Below are 13,479 nucleotides of genomic sequence, written 5' to 3' on the forward strand. Positions count from 1 at the left end.
CACATTCACACCTACGCTCAATTTAGAGTCACCAGTTAACCTAACCTGCATGTCGTTGGACTGTGGGGGAAACCGGAGCACCCGGAGGAAACCCACGCGGACACGGGGAGAACATGCAAACTCCACACAGAAAGGCCCTCGCCGGCCACGGGGCTCGAACCCAGACCTTCTTGCTGTGAGGCGACAGCGCTAACCACTTCACCATCGTGCCGCCCCATTAATTGTTCTATTAGAAAAAAAACCCAAACGAATAAAATTGGAAGTCTGTGATTCAAATTCAGTAGCTTTCAGTCATGAAACAAAAATAATTGGAGTGTCAGGGAAAATTATTTTAATGACCTTCACTTGAAAAATCTGAAAGGCAGTCTAACTTTTATCTCTGAAATTCTGACATTTTATTTATTTTTTTTCTATGAATATCACCCCCCCATCAAGTATGTATGTATGTATGTATGTATGTATTTATTTATACATACCTAGAATAGCCCTAATATGCTGTCATAATTAGCTGCGATAAAGGCATCATGAAAAGAGTCAAACAATCAGCCATGAAAAGAAAGAGCCAGGACTGGACAAATCAGAGCAAAGAGTCAGGCCTAAGACGGCCTGTTAATCCAAATATTACTATAGATGGAGGACAACAGAGTGAAAGGATGCAGTATTACCGTCGAACCTCCTACATGTTCCAGAGGACACACCACTTGGCAGTGAGAGAGCTTACAGATCACTGGAAAACCCAAAAACTGCCCTGAGGAAGTCAAAATTTCACACTAAGAGGTGAAGAAGAGAGTTCTGTTCACAGCTTGGAACAAGTGGCACATGGAATTTGAGAGGAATCGAGGATCTGCATCATGATTGTCCAACCCTCTTTCGGTGTAACTGTAAGGAGTTCAAGGACATTGAATGAAAATTAAGAAGCTGTACAGTTGAGGGGTGCAGTGGAGAAACACTGGCCCGATCACTGGGAGATCACAGTTAGTGCTTTCTTCTGAATGTTCAGCTGTGTTGTGATATAACATGAGCACCAGGTCAAAAAGATGCAGTTGGCTGACTTCATGTGTCCCAGAGGAAGTGTGTGTGAGCCTTCACCCTCCAGCTGGTAGCTCTTTCAGAGGGGAGGCTGGGTAGTGGGTGGGAATTGGCAGATGACCAAATTGGGAGAAAATTGGGAAAAATTAAGAAGTTGTACAATTGAATAATAATTAAGTGGCCCTTACCCTTCACTGCTGGGAGAGGACCTTAATGAAGCGGAGAGCAGCTTCTCATTAGCTTCTCATTAACCATGAAACATCTGGACATTTCTACAAGGCTACCTGAAGAGGTGATGCTCCCAATAAAGCTGCACCAACTCAACCGGCGTACACAGACTTTCCTGTTTTCTCATTAGAGATACAGAATGGAGTGCCTTCATGAAGTCCAGAGAAGGTCAAGTGTGGATTTTAAGTATAAGATATACATGGGTTCTGTACTCTTTGGGGATCACTGATACTCAGCAACACCATTAATCCACAGATGGAAGAACACACTGTCATAATTAAGGATCCTGGTTCAGTCAGTCTGCTAGGAAGAGGTGCGCTCAGGGGGCAGTTCAGTTGGACTCAGGCACAGTGTGATCTCTAACCAGACGGAACTCCAACACTATAGTGTACACTCTAATTCAGTGGAGAATACTTGGGTTCGTCACAGGTCTGATTCTCACCTTATTGATGAACGCGAGTTGTAGTCAGTCAGTGCGTTTACATGCACATCCAAATCGAGCTGCTGTCGGTAATCGAGCTAAGGATCCCAGCAGGGGTGCCAGAGAAATCCAATCCTACATGCACACAAGGAAATCGAGCTATTGTGTGAGGTACATTGTGCACCCGAGCCACAGGTGGCGCTACACGCCCCATCGTGTTGGTACACTTCCGGTTGTCGTCATGAAGAAGAGCTATTCAAGAGTGTAAACAAAGTTCTCCTTGTTCCTCCTGACCTCTTCTGCTGCTCACTACTACTACTGTTGTCATGCCGACCGAGGCTGTTGTGTTTCCCGCTTGTGGTCTCGTCACTCGTCACTTCCGGAAGGGGCAGTGCTGAAGTAAGTAGCTCAACTACAATCGCATAATCTAGGTCGTGTAGCTCGATTACGAGAAATCCAGTTCGGTTCGATTTCAGACGAGCTAAGGTGTTTCCATGGCATTTAGAACTTCGATTTCAGTCGAGCTACGGCAGAAATTCGATTTTCTCTATGTGCATGTAAACGCACTGAGTGAGTAAAACTGCGTTGTGATGACGTAAGTGCACTGGGGAGGGGGAGGGGACAATCACTCTCGGGAGTGGTATAAGGCAAATGTTTCTCGTGTGTGTATGCCATAAGATTCCTTAACTCTGTACCCCTTAAAGCAGTTGCTACAGCCACCCTTGTATATGTATATACCGTTCACCCTTAGAACATATTTACAAGAAAAAAAGTCTAAAGACAAGGTTTTGTTCATATAGTTTTCTCCATTATGTTGAAACAATCATGACATATCATACATTTTTGAAAAGAGGGCAGGACACAGAATACAAAAATCACTCATAAAGTTATGTTTCAACATTCACCAACTCACAGGTAGTGTCTGAAAGGTGAGTAATACCTGTGTGAAAACCAATCTTCACACTTTACATGAAGAATTCACGTCAAATGGTGTACAACAAATGATTACTGCAACTTTACAAAGATGCTTTATATAACATTGTTCAATTATCTTTTCAAAATTCATACATTTTATCATTCACCAGGGATACCTGTAAAGGGTAAAATATGTATGTAGAGGCAAATTCAGAGTCGTCAAATGTCGTCATTATGGTGCATACGCAGGGTCGTCATACGGTATGTCGTCATTAAGGGGTAAAGAGTTAAAAGAAGTGAGGTAACTGTATTACAGGGCGTGTCACCACAAAATGAGTCCAGTTAGTCAAAAAGAAAGAAAAGGGGTATCTTTCTTTCTTTCTTTCTTTCTTTCTTTCTTTCTTTCTTTCTTTTTTTTTGGGGGGGTGTCCTAAATCTACAGTTAATTCTCTTTAAAATGAGGGGTGACTTGTTAAATTTTGTGCAGCCAATCCAGAGGAATGAGGAAATATGTTAAAGGCATCATCATCTTAAGAGAAAATCATGTTTGGAGAAAATCAGCTGTAAACTCTGATGTGTAAACTGAAATTAATGCAGAGCAAACAGATAGTTGTCATGTTTAGTCATATTTACAGGTCGTTTTAGAGTGTAATATGATGATGATGGATACATTATAGCTTAAACAATGTATTTATGGCAAAAACAAACAAACAAAAAAAACAATATTGTGGCAGTGGGAGTGTGACCAAGCGTCAGTTTGTGAATGGAGGGCGGGGTCAGGGAAGGTGAGTGGCCAAGTCATTACACCTGTTGTCAATTAATGTGTGTGTGTGTGTGTGTGTGTGTGTGTCTGTGTGTGTGCGCGTGTGTGTGTGTGTGTGTGTCTGTGTGTGTGCATGTGTGTGTGTGTGTGTGTGTGTGTGTGTGTGTGTGTGTGTTGCGGTGATGGTGGAGCATAAATGGAGGGGAACAGCAGAGAAGATAGCGCTCCCGACCAGAACACGCATGTGTGACTGTGTGTGTGCAGCGAGTGAGTGAAGCTGAAAAGCAGCAAAGTAAAGTAAAGTGTGTGAGAACTTCAGCTCCCGCCTGCGTGCTTCTGTACTCCACCCGCATCAGGGACTTCAAGGACTTATTACAGATATATATATATTTTTTAATGCATTATCATTTCACTTCATGATATCTCATTTGATATTGCTAGTGACATAGATAGATAGATAGATAGATAGATAGATAGATAGACAGATAGATAGATAGATTTTTTTTTCCACATTCACTAGATATGAGCAATCGGGTGCTCTGACTGGCTACTCTACTTCGAGGCTATCAGCTCATATACCATGAGTAAAGAAAAAACAAAATGGCAGAGCACATCAGTTTTGTTATCAGTATTCAAAAACAAACAGAAATAGCTAAATAAAGAATATAGTTTTTTTTCTTCTTCTTTTGGGTTTTTTGGTGGTTGGCAAAGCAAGTTAATGGTGGATTATGGCCACTGACTGGGCTGGAGTGTGGAACAGGAGATATTGGGGAAGAAGAATGCCTTTATTGTCACTGCACAAATGTACAATGAAATTTAATTGATCATTGGAGAGCAAAGCCGCTGCGTATGTGCAAGCCGCCACTCTTGGGCACTTCAGTCCAAGGCCGTCCCATGTTAACCTAACCTGCATGTCTTTGGACTGTGGGGGGGAAACTGGAGCACCCAGAGGAAACCCACGCAGACACGGGGAGAACATGCAAACTGCACACAGGAAGGCTCCCATTGGCCGCTGGGCTCGAACCCAGAACCTTCTTGCTGTGAGGCAACAGTGCTAGCCACTGTGCCGAAGAGAATATATATATATATATTCAGCAACATGCTCCGCCATTTTGTTTTTCTCTACTCACGGTATATGAGCTGATATCCTCATAGTAGAGTAGCCAATCAGAGCGTGTGATTGCTCATATCCAGTGAAAGTGGATAGAATATATATATATATATACACACACACATACACTATTCAAAATATATTTACCTCCATTTCTTCTCAGTATTTTAGTGGTCATTCATTGAGATTAAAAAAAAATTATATATATATATATATATATATATATATATATATATATATATATATATATATATATGGGTCCGTCTCAGAAACTTGTCTCTCATTTGGGACATTATGGTCAAAATTTTTTTTTCTAATTTTACTATTTTTTTGCATTTACCTAACACTCAATGTTTCTTTTGTCATGTTTAATAAGAATAAAGATAGTATCTTGCTTTATCTGGCCTCCACTGTGGAAAATGTTTTTATTACAATTCAAATGCTTTTGTAAAATTGATTTCCATATAAAATAACTCCATCATGAAGAATTAAAGCCCCTCCTTCACAGAGGAGTGAAAATATTGAATAAATTTCCTCTTTTTGATTGCTTGGGTTAAAAATACCAAGTTATGATGACTGAATTGATTATTCACTTAAATATGAATAATATGATACATTTTGGGTATTTGATATGGCGAAATAGGACACAATGGAAAAATCAAGAACACACCAGAAAGATGAGAATAACGGCGGTGGTAAAAGAACAGCGACTGTACCGGCTGAAGGTCACGCGGGTCTCTGCTGCGGCGTGCAAGGCAGGGGCGGGGCAAAATGACTGGTCGTAGATTCTATCAAAAGTTCGATCTGAATTGACCATGGTTGCAAAATATTGGCCAAAAATACGCAAACACTACGAAATATGAAAGTAAGATGAAAAAGAAACATTCTATTGCCTTATACTGCAAGACTAAAACAAAATAAAACTGTCAAAACTCACCTTTTCAGTGATAACATCCGAACAGATCACTCGCGTAACAGAAAGACCGCAAATGGAAGCACGATCAACTTCTAACTGCTGGAGTGGAAAATTCCATTCTACACATGCAGATTGTTAATGTGTGTCCTTCCCCGCACACAAATAACACGCTACGGTAAAAAATAGACCACAACTCATTTTATAGCTCAGAAATTCATACAAGACCAGCTACCATCGTAACATATTCTGTAAGAAACATATTCTATACCTAACTTTCAGCTTTCGTTTTAAAAAACAAAATCGCAGATTTATAACTAAATTTTTATACGGCGTAGTGATTTTAAGTTCCTACTTTTGGTGAGGTCGTGACCTTGACCCTGAGGCTTTCCGTTTAGATCAAAACATGCGATCGTATTGGTTTTGGGTTTGCGGAAAATGGAGTTACAACGGTAATCAAATATTTTGCATGATGTTTTATTACGGTTATGATTACTCCGTGAGTGCGCCAATCCTTAGGTGTATAAAGTTACAACTTAAAATACAATTAGTGATAACTGTAGACTTTTCAGTGGACTACAACCTTTTTAAGGGAATGCGATGTAGTCGACCATTTATCATGTCCCAGATCAAGCCACCATTTTTCCACAAATTTGCAGAATTTTTGCCAAATTCTGAATATTCACATCAAAGATTTAGTTTTATCTGTATTATTTGTTTCATCATTTTATTTCAAATTAAAATCAACATCACCATTCAAAACCGTATAGTTTATTGACTGAGTATATTTAGTGGGGGACCCCCACAGTACCCAGTTTCTGAGACAGACCCATATATAATATATATACACACACACGCATACATACTGTATATATATGAAGACATCGTTAATTATTTTTGGGCAGGTTTTGTTGTTTGTTAATTTCTTTCTTTCTTTCTTTTTTACTTTTGTTGAACATGTGGCAGGTTGTAAGTGCATAGTATCGATGCTATTTATTTTTAAGGCAAATCCCGAAATCACAATCATCAAACTTATCGGGAGTCAAGATACAGACCAACAGAGTAAAGACGGTAAACACAGGCACATCTGTAATCATAAACAGCAGCACAGACACAGATACTGTATCACCATGGACGTCAGCCTGGACAGAAAGAACAGGGAATGTGAGAAATGCAATGAGCCAAAGGAACATGACCATACATTTGGACGTTATCAGACCAATGACAGGACAGGGGGCGGAGCCAGGCTAAAAACACAGGTGTACTGTAAACAAAAAGCGCATGGTCTGAACTGAAACAGTAAACACAAACACAGCACTGCGAAAGATCTTTGCTCCAACAGACTCGCTTCTCAGGTGCTCAACGCTTAAATCCTTCAAGGTCTTTTGCCTCTGGAGTTGACTTCTTATCTCACTGTGGCTTTTTCTGCACAGCTCTGTTCGGTGTTATCTGCTTCTGAACTATAAAGAGAAGCAGGGAAGATGTAGAACCTGATCCATGATACACTTGATGAGTCTCTGCTCAGCTGGTCTAGACCTGATGAAGATGATCCTGAGTTGTTAATGCAGTTTCTGAAACTGTGAAGGGATTTTGCTGATTGGATCCAAATCCAGCTGTTCTTTTCCCCTCAGGCAGATTAAAACTCACCATTATTTTCCATACATTTCACACAACATTGTCAAAGATGAGAAAAAACCTGAAAGGCTGCCGTGATGAACTTGGTGTCACAGAGGCCTGGAGACAGATGTGAAAAATGCACAAACATTACAGAGATAAGAAAACAATTTCCAAATAAATACCCCACTTGGATGAGGTGGAAACTCTGATGTGTGGCTCAAAAGATGGTTCATGAAGACATATTATTTCCATCGCTGCATAAAACTGAGACATGATTCAGAAACCTTTGGATGGAAGTGTACAGACTGAGACATGGAGACGACTGGGAAAGTGATTTCAGTCAGCTTTTTATCACATCGTTCGACTTCAGTATTTAAGTTGTCATTTATTATTATTATTATTATTATTATTATTATTATTATTATTATTATATACCTTCCTCATGTAGTTAGCAAAAGTAAACCAGGTTTCTCTTGTTGTTCGTGTTCTTTGTAGATATTCATATTTGAGAATAACATCTATTACCGGGCCACTGTCGAGAGCCGAATCATCCGCCTGGTGTCCACCGGGAAGGAGGGCGTGATCTTCAACGGCCTCACTGATTGGCTGTATGAGGGTAAGCAAAAACAAGTGTTTAGTATACAATAATAAAACCACTAATTACAAAAAGTGCAAGGTAGTACAGAGTTATGTACAGGATATAGTTTATAACATTCACCTTACAAGAAGAAAAATGCCATTTCCCAGTTAATATTTAACAACTATTCCCCAAAGGTGAAGTGACTATCGGTGATTATTATACATATGGGACACTTTTTCGATGGAATAAAAATGTGTTCTATTCCCTACTAGCGGGTTTCATTCATTTGATTTGATAGCATGCAATATTCTTAGCATATCACTTATCCTACATGTATTATGTCACTCTACCCAATGGAGAATGAGCGTTGAATATGGTTTACGATATTGCATGGCTGTCAAGACAACATGACATGACACGTCAGAGCTGACACGAATATTCACTAAGAAAACGTTTCTGCTGTGCATGTGCAGAAGCATTTCTTTGTTCACCAGGAAAGAGAGAAGACACATTGAACACCAGAAAGGTTACCAAAACATCATTAGATATTCTTCACACATATTTACAAGCAGTGGTGAACTGTTACTATTACAGCTGGGACTTGAGCTCAGCCAAAACTTAGCCAGACACCAAAAAAGCAACAGGGCAAAGGATTCTGTAAGGGATTAGCGTCAGGCTGCCAGGTCGCTCCGTTGTGTGTAGCTGTCGATGTTGATTTTAAAAGTAACTCAGTAAATTATACAGGGAAATGAATCCTTAAGTCTGAGTGAAAAATACTGTAGCGAGCATGCAGCGTGGAAGAAGAGTCTGGAGACAGAAATCTTAGTTTCTCAGTCGTTAGCCTGTAGCTCTTGATAGCACTGGCTTGACCGCTTTATTAGCATTCACTAACACTACTGATGAACGCTACACCGGCTGGAAGGTGACTTCACTGCTGTGCTGACAGCGCTGACTTGTGGTTCAGCTCGCATTGCCCTTTGAGAAGGCCGAGGGCAATAAATTTTTGGTCCCACCCACTATAAATCAAAATCTGATTGGTTAATTCATCTAACACTTTCTACATAAACATACACTGCCATGGCCTTCTGTCCCGGCAGTGACGTCCTAACCAATGAGTGAGCAGCTCTAAACTCTTCTCAGCCTCGAGACAACAAACAAAACAATCTCATTGGAGAACTCGATTTTAATGTTTTAGGACAGTAACCCTTTCATTTCTGAAGCACATTTGATAGAAAATGAGGCCAAATTAGAATTAGAAAAGAACAATTATCATGAAATTATGAAAGAATGAAAGAAATTAAACAGAACATTTGAAATGCTGATGTGTTTGGGCTTCTCTGAAGGTCTAAAAGTCCCTGATGATTCCCCTCTGTTTACAAGAGAAAAACATACCAATGGATGTTGAAAAACTGGAAAAGAGAGCATATAATAATAATAATAATAATAATAATAATAATAATAATGACTTTTTTTCGTGGTCTGTCCGATATATTCCATTCAGCTACTTGCCTTCAACTCATTCAGTATTATGCTAGCTGAATGGAATATATCTGATATACCACGAAAAAAAGCCAGCCAATATTTTTCAAATGTATTATAATTCAACTAGCTTAAGCAGACAATGTATCATATCTCACACACAGAAAAAATCCTAACAGGTAGCATTCATCTCCATGCAACTTCTCAGTAATTAATACAGTAATTAATCTATAGCCTGTGCTGTTATTCTACTGTATCTCATACATCACCTGGAACATTATACTTGTTCCAATATTATAAAATGTAAGCAGCTCCCTTACACGAGTGCTGAGCAACAATTTATGTCGGTGAAGGAAAAAGAAAAAAGAAGGAAAGAAAAGCAAAAGTGAGAAATCGAGTCTGCTGCACATTTATATTCACGACTGGAAACAGAAGAGGACGCGAAGGTACGTGGGGACTAATTTATTCGCGCCGGAGAACTGAGTGCACGTGAATGGGAATAATGATGATGATGATGATGATGATGGTTATGATGTACTCAAACAGCAGCAGTGATGCAAACAAGGCAAGCTCAGTCCCACGTTGCTCCAGGTCAGGAAAAGCCACATTCCTGTAAAGGCTACGTTTTATACGTGACATGAGGATATGGTGCTACACTGCAAAGCTTTTGAAAAGAATCAAATCCAAGTTGAAGAAATTCGATAAGGAGTTCCTTCTGTGAGCCGTAAGTATTTTTAGTCATATGAGTCCAGACCTCGAGGAAAATAACACTTTCAGGCCTGATTATAGCCACGCCCCTGAGTACAACTCCGGGCTGTGATTGGACAGCGACTGCAGCGTCCTACTGCATTGCAAAAGGGAATTACAGTCCATTTATTCCTGACACGAGATCAGCCTTTAATGCATAAAAATACAAAATCTCCTGCTGAAGACATACAACAGCATCTGAGAGTGACAATAAAGGTTTTTGCTTTTCAGTGTAGCAGGTTCTCCTCTGTCTGGCAGCTCAGTACTGACCTGGAGCCTTCACCTCACCTGATTATAAAATATCTCAGGATGTATCACAACGGAACTGGAACTTATTGTACATTTGCAGTCATATATTTTCTATAAAATGTGTTCACTGTTAAATGGTTCGTTACGAGTCATATTGTTAATGAGATAATAATGTAAAAGAAAACTGTCTGAATGAAATAATTCGCATTCTGAACTTCAATTATTTAGAAATTTTGAGATATTTCACTCTTACTTGAAACATTACAGCATCATACGGCTCATTCTAGAATCCAGGGTACATTTCGCGTCTTTGAGATAAACCTTTTATTATTTTCCACAAAATAAATCTTTATTGAATCAGTTTTGAACAGTAATGCAAATTATGACAAACTTTCCCCAATAGCGATGCTTGATGTCTATTTTAGACCCAATTTATCCATAAAACATTAACTAAATGACCCCCCTCCCCCCACATTACTGACTGTCTTCGACTCCTGATTCATCCATTCAACTCCAATAAACAGGAAGTGATTCAGTCTAACAATCTGTTTTTGGGGGCTTATTCTATTAACTGTTATAAATTCAATTGAATATAAAGTCTATTTTCTGTATTATGTGAAATTTCAGTCATTAAAAAAAGCATTTATCCGTCCCAATGTTCTTGTCAACTCTGTTAACTCTGTTATAAAACCGCATAAAATCCACAAAGATTTTTTATAATACGCATGACACCTGCACCAAGTGATGTCACTTCCTCTGGTGGGAAACTTCAGAAAGGCAGTGAGGTGTGTTCTGTGTCTTCTCTCGTTAATTTGAACAAAATGTTGAGGATTTTACACCAACAGTAGATTAATTATTTGTCAACTCCGTTATTGTGATATTGGAGTGAATCACTTATTTTTTTAAACAATAATATGATTAAAATCCATAACATTCTGTTTTTTTTTCCTATACATGCCATGTGGGAGCTAGTTTGAGCTCAGAATGTGGAGTTAAGACACAAAATGGTGGAAAGTGTCAACTCTGTTATCATAAATTCTTTTAATGGATTGTCCAGTTTCACAATTTAAAAAAAAAATAAATAAATGCTTAATGTCTTACAGGTTAAAGGTTTGAACATACTGTAATGTTAAATTTGAAGTGTTTTCCCTGACAAAAAAAAAAAAAAGTTTAATGGAAAAAAAAAATCCATATTTTTTTTGTTCTCTTTCAACACTTGAAATGAACCCACAATTATAGACTGGGCAACATATTGTGCTGAAACATTCTGATATCTCCCATCTGACCATCTGCTGTATCCACCTGGTCCATGATACTGTATATATCAGATCAGCTGCATTATGTTCACATTTCCTGCAGTTCCGAGGCTCACTTCTGCCCCCTGCTGCCCATACAACATCGAACGAATCGATAAAAATACACACAGTTACTTTTCTAACGTTAAATATCTGTGTGTGCCATGTTAGTTTCCACCAGTGTCCTGGTTTTAATTTTTTCAGTCGCACTTCAGCTGAGCAGCAACATGTCACCTGATTAAGAAGGAAAAAAAAATACCAAGACTTTGAATTATTCATATTGTTGAGTCAAATGAGGTTTCAGAGATCGTCTGTGTGATGGATCAGCTGTCCAATTAAAGCATGAGAGAGAGAGAGAGAGAGAGAGAGAGAGAGAGAGATGTTTTTTTTTCCTACACAAGATAATGACATTTCAGTTTAACTCAGTGGAATCAAAGTGTATTTTTCCAAGATTAATCTAATTGATTTAATAGATTTTTTTAATCATAAATCAGTTCTTCCTTTGATTTTTAATGCCTGGGTTTATTTGGAGTCCACATTTTACAAAATTACTAAAATAAAGGATCCACTCTTGAGTTAGATGTGTTGTTTGATGACCTTGATTTCCATGGTTACGCCATTAAATCAATTGAACTCCTGTCGCTGTAGACACTCTTACATCCATCTCTCAGTGCTTAAAATCCACATACTACATCCGCTACCTTGTTGTATGTTGTGCTGATGCACTTGCTTGATGTTTAGCTGTTAGCCAAGTTAGCAACTTGCTAGCTTTTGATTATAAACCAAGTTAGAGCATTTCAACAGAGGTTTAACCACAAATTACATCTCATCTCATCTCATTATCTCTAGCCGCTTTATCCTGTTCTACAGGGTCGCAGGCGAGCTGGATCCTATCCCAGCTGACTACGGGTGAAAGGCGGGGTACACCTTGGACAAGTCGCCAGGTCATCACAGGGCTGACACATAGACACAGACAACCATTCACACTCACATTCACACCTACGCTCAATTTAGAGTCACCAGTTAACCTAACCTGCATGTCTTTGGACTGTGGGGGAAACCGGAGCACCTGGAGGAAACCCACGCGGACACGGGGAGAACATGCAAACTCCGCACAGAAAGGCCCTCGCCGGCCACGGGGCTCGAACCAGGACCTTCTTGCTGTGAGGCGACAGCGCTAACCACTACACCACCGTGCCACCCACAAATTACATCTCAATGTGATATTAGCAAACTTGCTAGTTAGAAGGGATTGTCAGACGCTCATGTGTTGGTTACTGTCTCGCATTGTGGAGAGCTCACCACCCAATTTTGTATCGATTTTTGTCAGGGGTATTCACATTTTGTAAGGTTAAATTAGCTGACTAGCTCTTAGCATCCCCCAGCATTACAGTAGATATCTCAGTGTTAGTATGGTTCTGGTTCTGTTAGCTTAGCATGCTGCTATTCCGAGTTGAATGTGAGTAATTTTGGCTTGCAAAAACAAGTCTAAGCTGCATGTTTACTTGAAGACATAAGTCGTGATCTGTCTCACGGCTAACGGGGAAACAATGACGGTCTGACAGCAGAGTTACAGCCCTGTTAATGTTATTGATGAAAGACTGCGATGTCAGCTGGAACCTTATCAGTGTTAGTCCTGTCTCATGGAGGTTTGTAGTTTTTCCAGATATCAAAAGCGATCTAACCTCAGTCCCGTTTCAGACTCACATGCAAATAAATAAATTCACGCCAAAAGGTTTGGTCAGTATTTGTTGATCTCACGTTTGCAGCTTTCCAAACCTATCTCAGCTCGCTCAGACTAGATTATACGACTCAGTGTATATTCTGTTCAATACGTGACTATTTCCTGTTGATTACACACAAACACACACACTCCATTCAAACACTTGTATTTGGTCTGACACAGTATTTCAAAAAAACTAAAACACTTATTTATTCTTTGGTGAAGTTAGTGTTCATTTCTGATCTCACAATAAATAAAATTATGCATCATATTTGTGCAAAATCCTGTAATATTCCTCGACCTTGTAAGTGGACACGGATCTTTATCTTCTGCCATTCCGTATCCTTCAGTGTATAAACAAACTCACATATACAGCTGTCCATGAGGGGCTCGAAACACAACTTGTATT

The 13,479-nt window shown here is 39.4% G+C and overlaps 1 protein-coding gene across 1 annotated transcript in view; it reads left to right on the forward strand.

Annotated features, from left to right (window-relative positions):
- The window catches only part of LOC132887224 (dipeptidyl aminopeptidase-like protein 6), a 464,642-nt gene that overhangs the window by 377,277 nt on the left and 73,886 nt on the right, over positions 1 to 13,479 (forward strand). The window contains exon 8 of the mRNA XM_060922714.1: positions 7,493 to 7,613. Within this exon, the coding sequence (XP_060778697.1) occupies positions 7,493 to 7,613 (121 nt within the window). The remainder of the gene's footprint in view (positions 1 to 7,492; positions 7,614 to 13,479) is intronic.

The sequence above is a fragment of the Neoarius graeffei genome, chromosome 5 (genome assembly GCF_027579695.1).
Source record: "Neoarius graeffei isolate fNeoGra1 chromosome 5, fNeoGra1.pri, whole genome shotgun sequence".
NCBI classification, from domain to species: domain Eukaryota; kingdom Metazoa; phylum Chordata; class Actinopteri; order Siluriformes; family Ariidae; genus Neoarius; species Neoarius graeffei.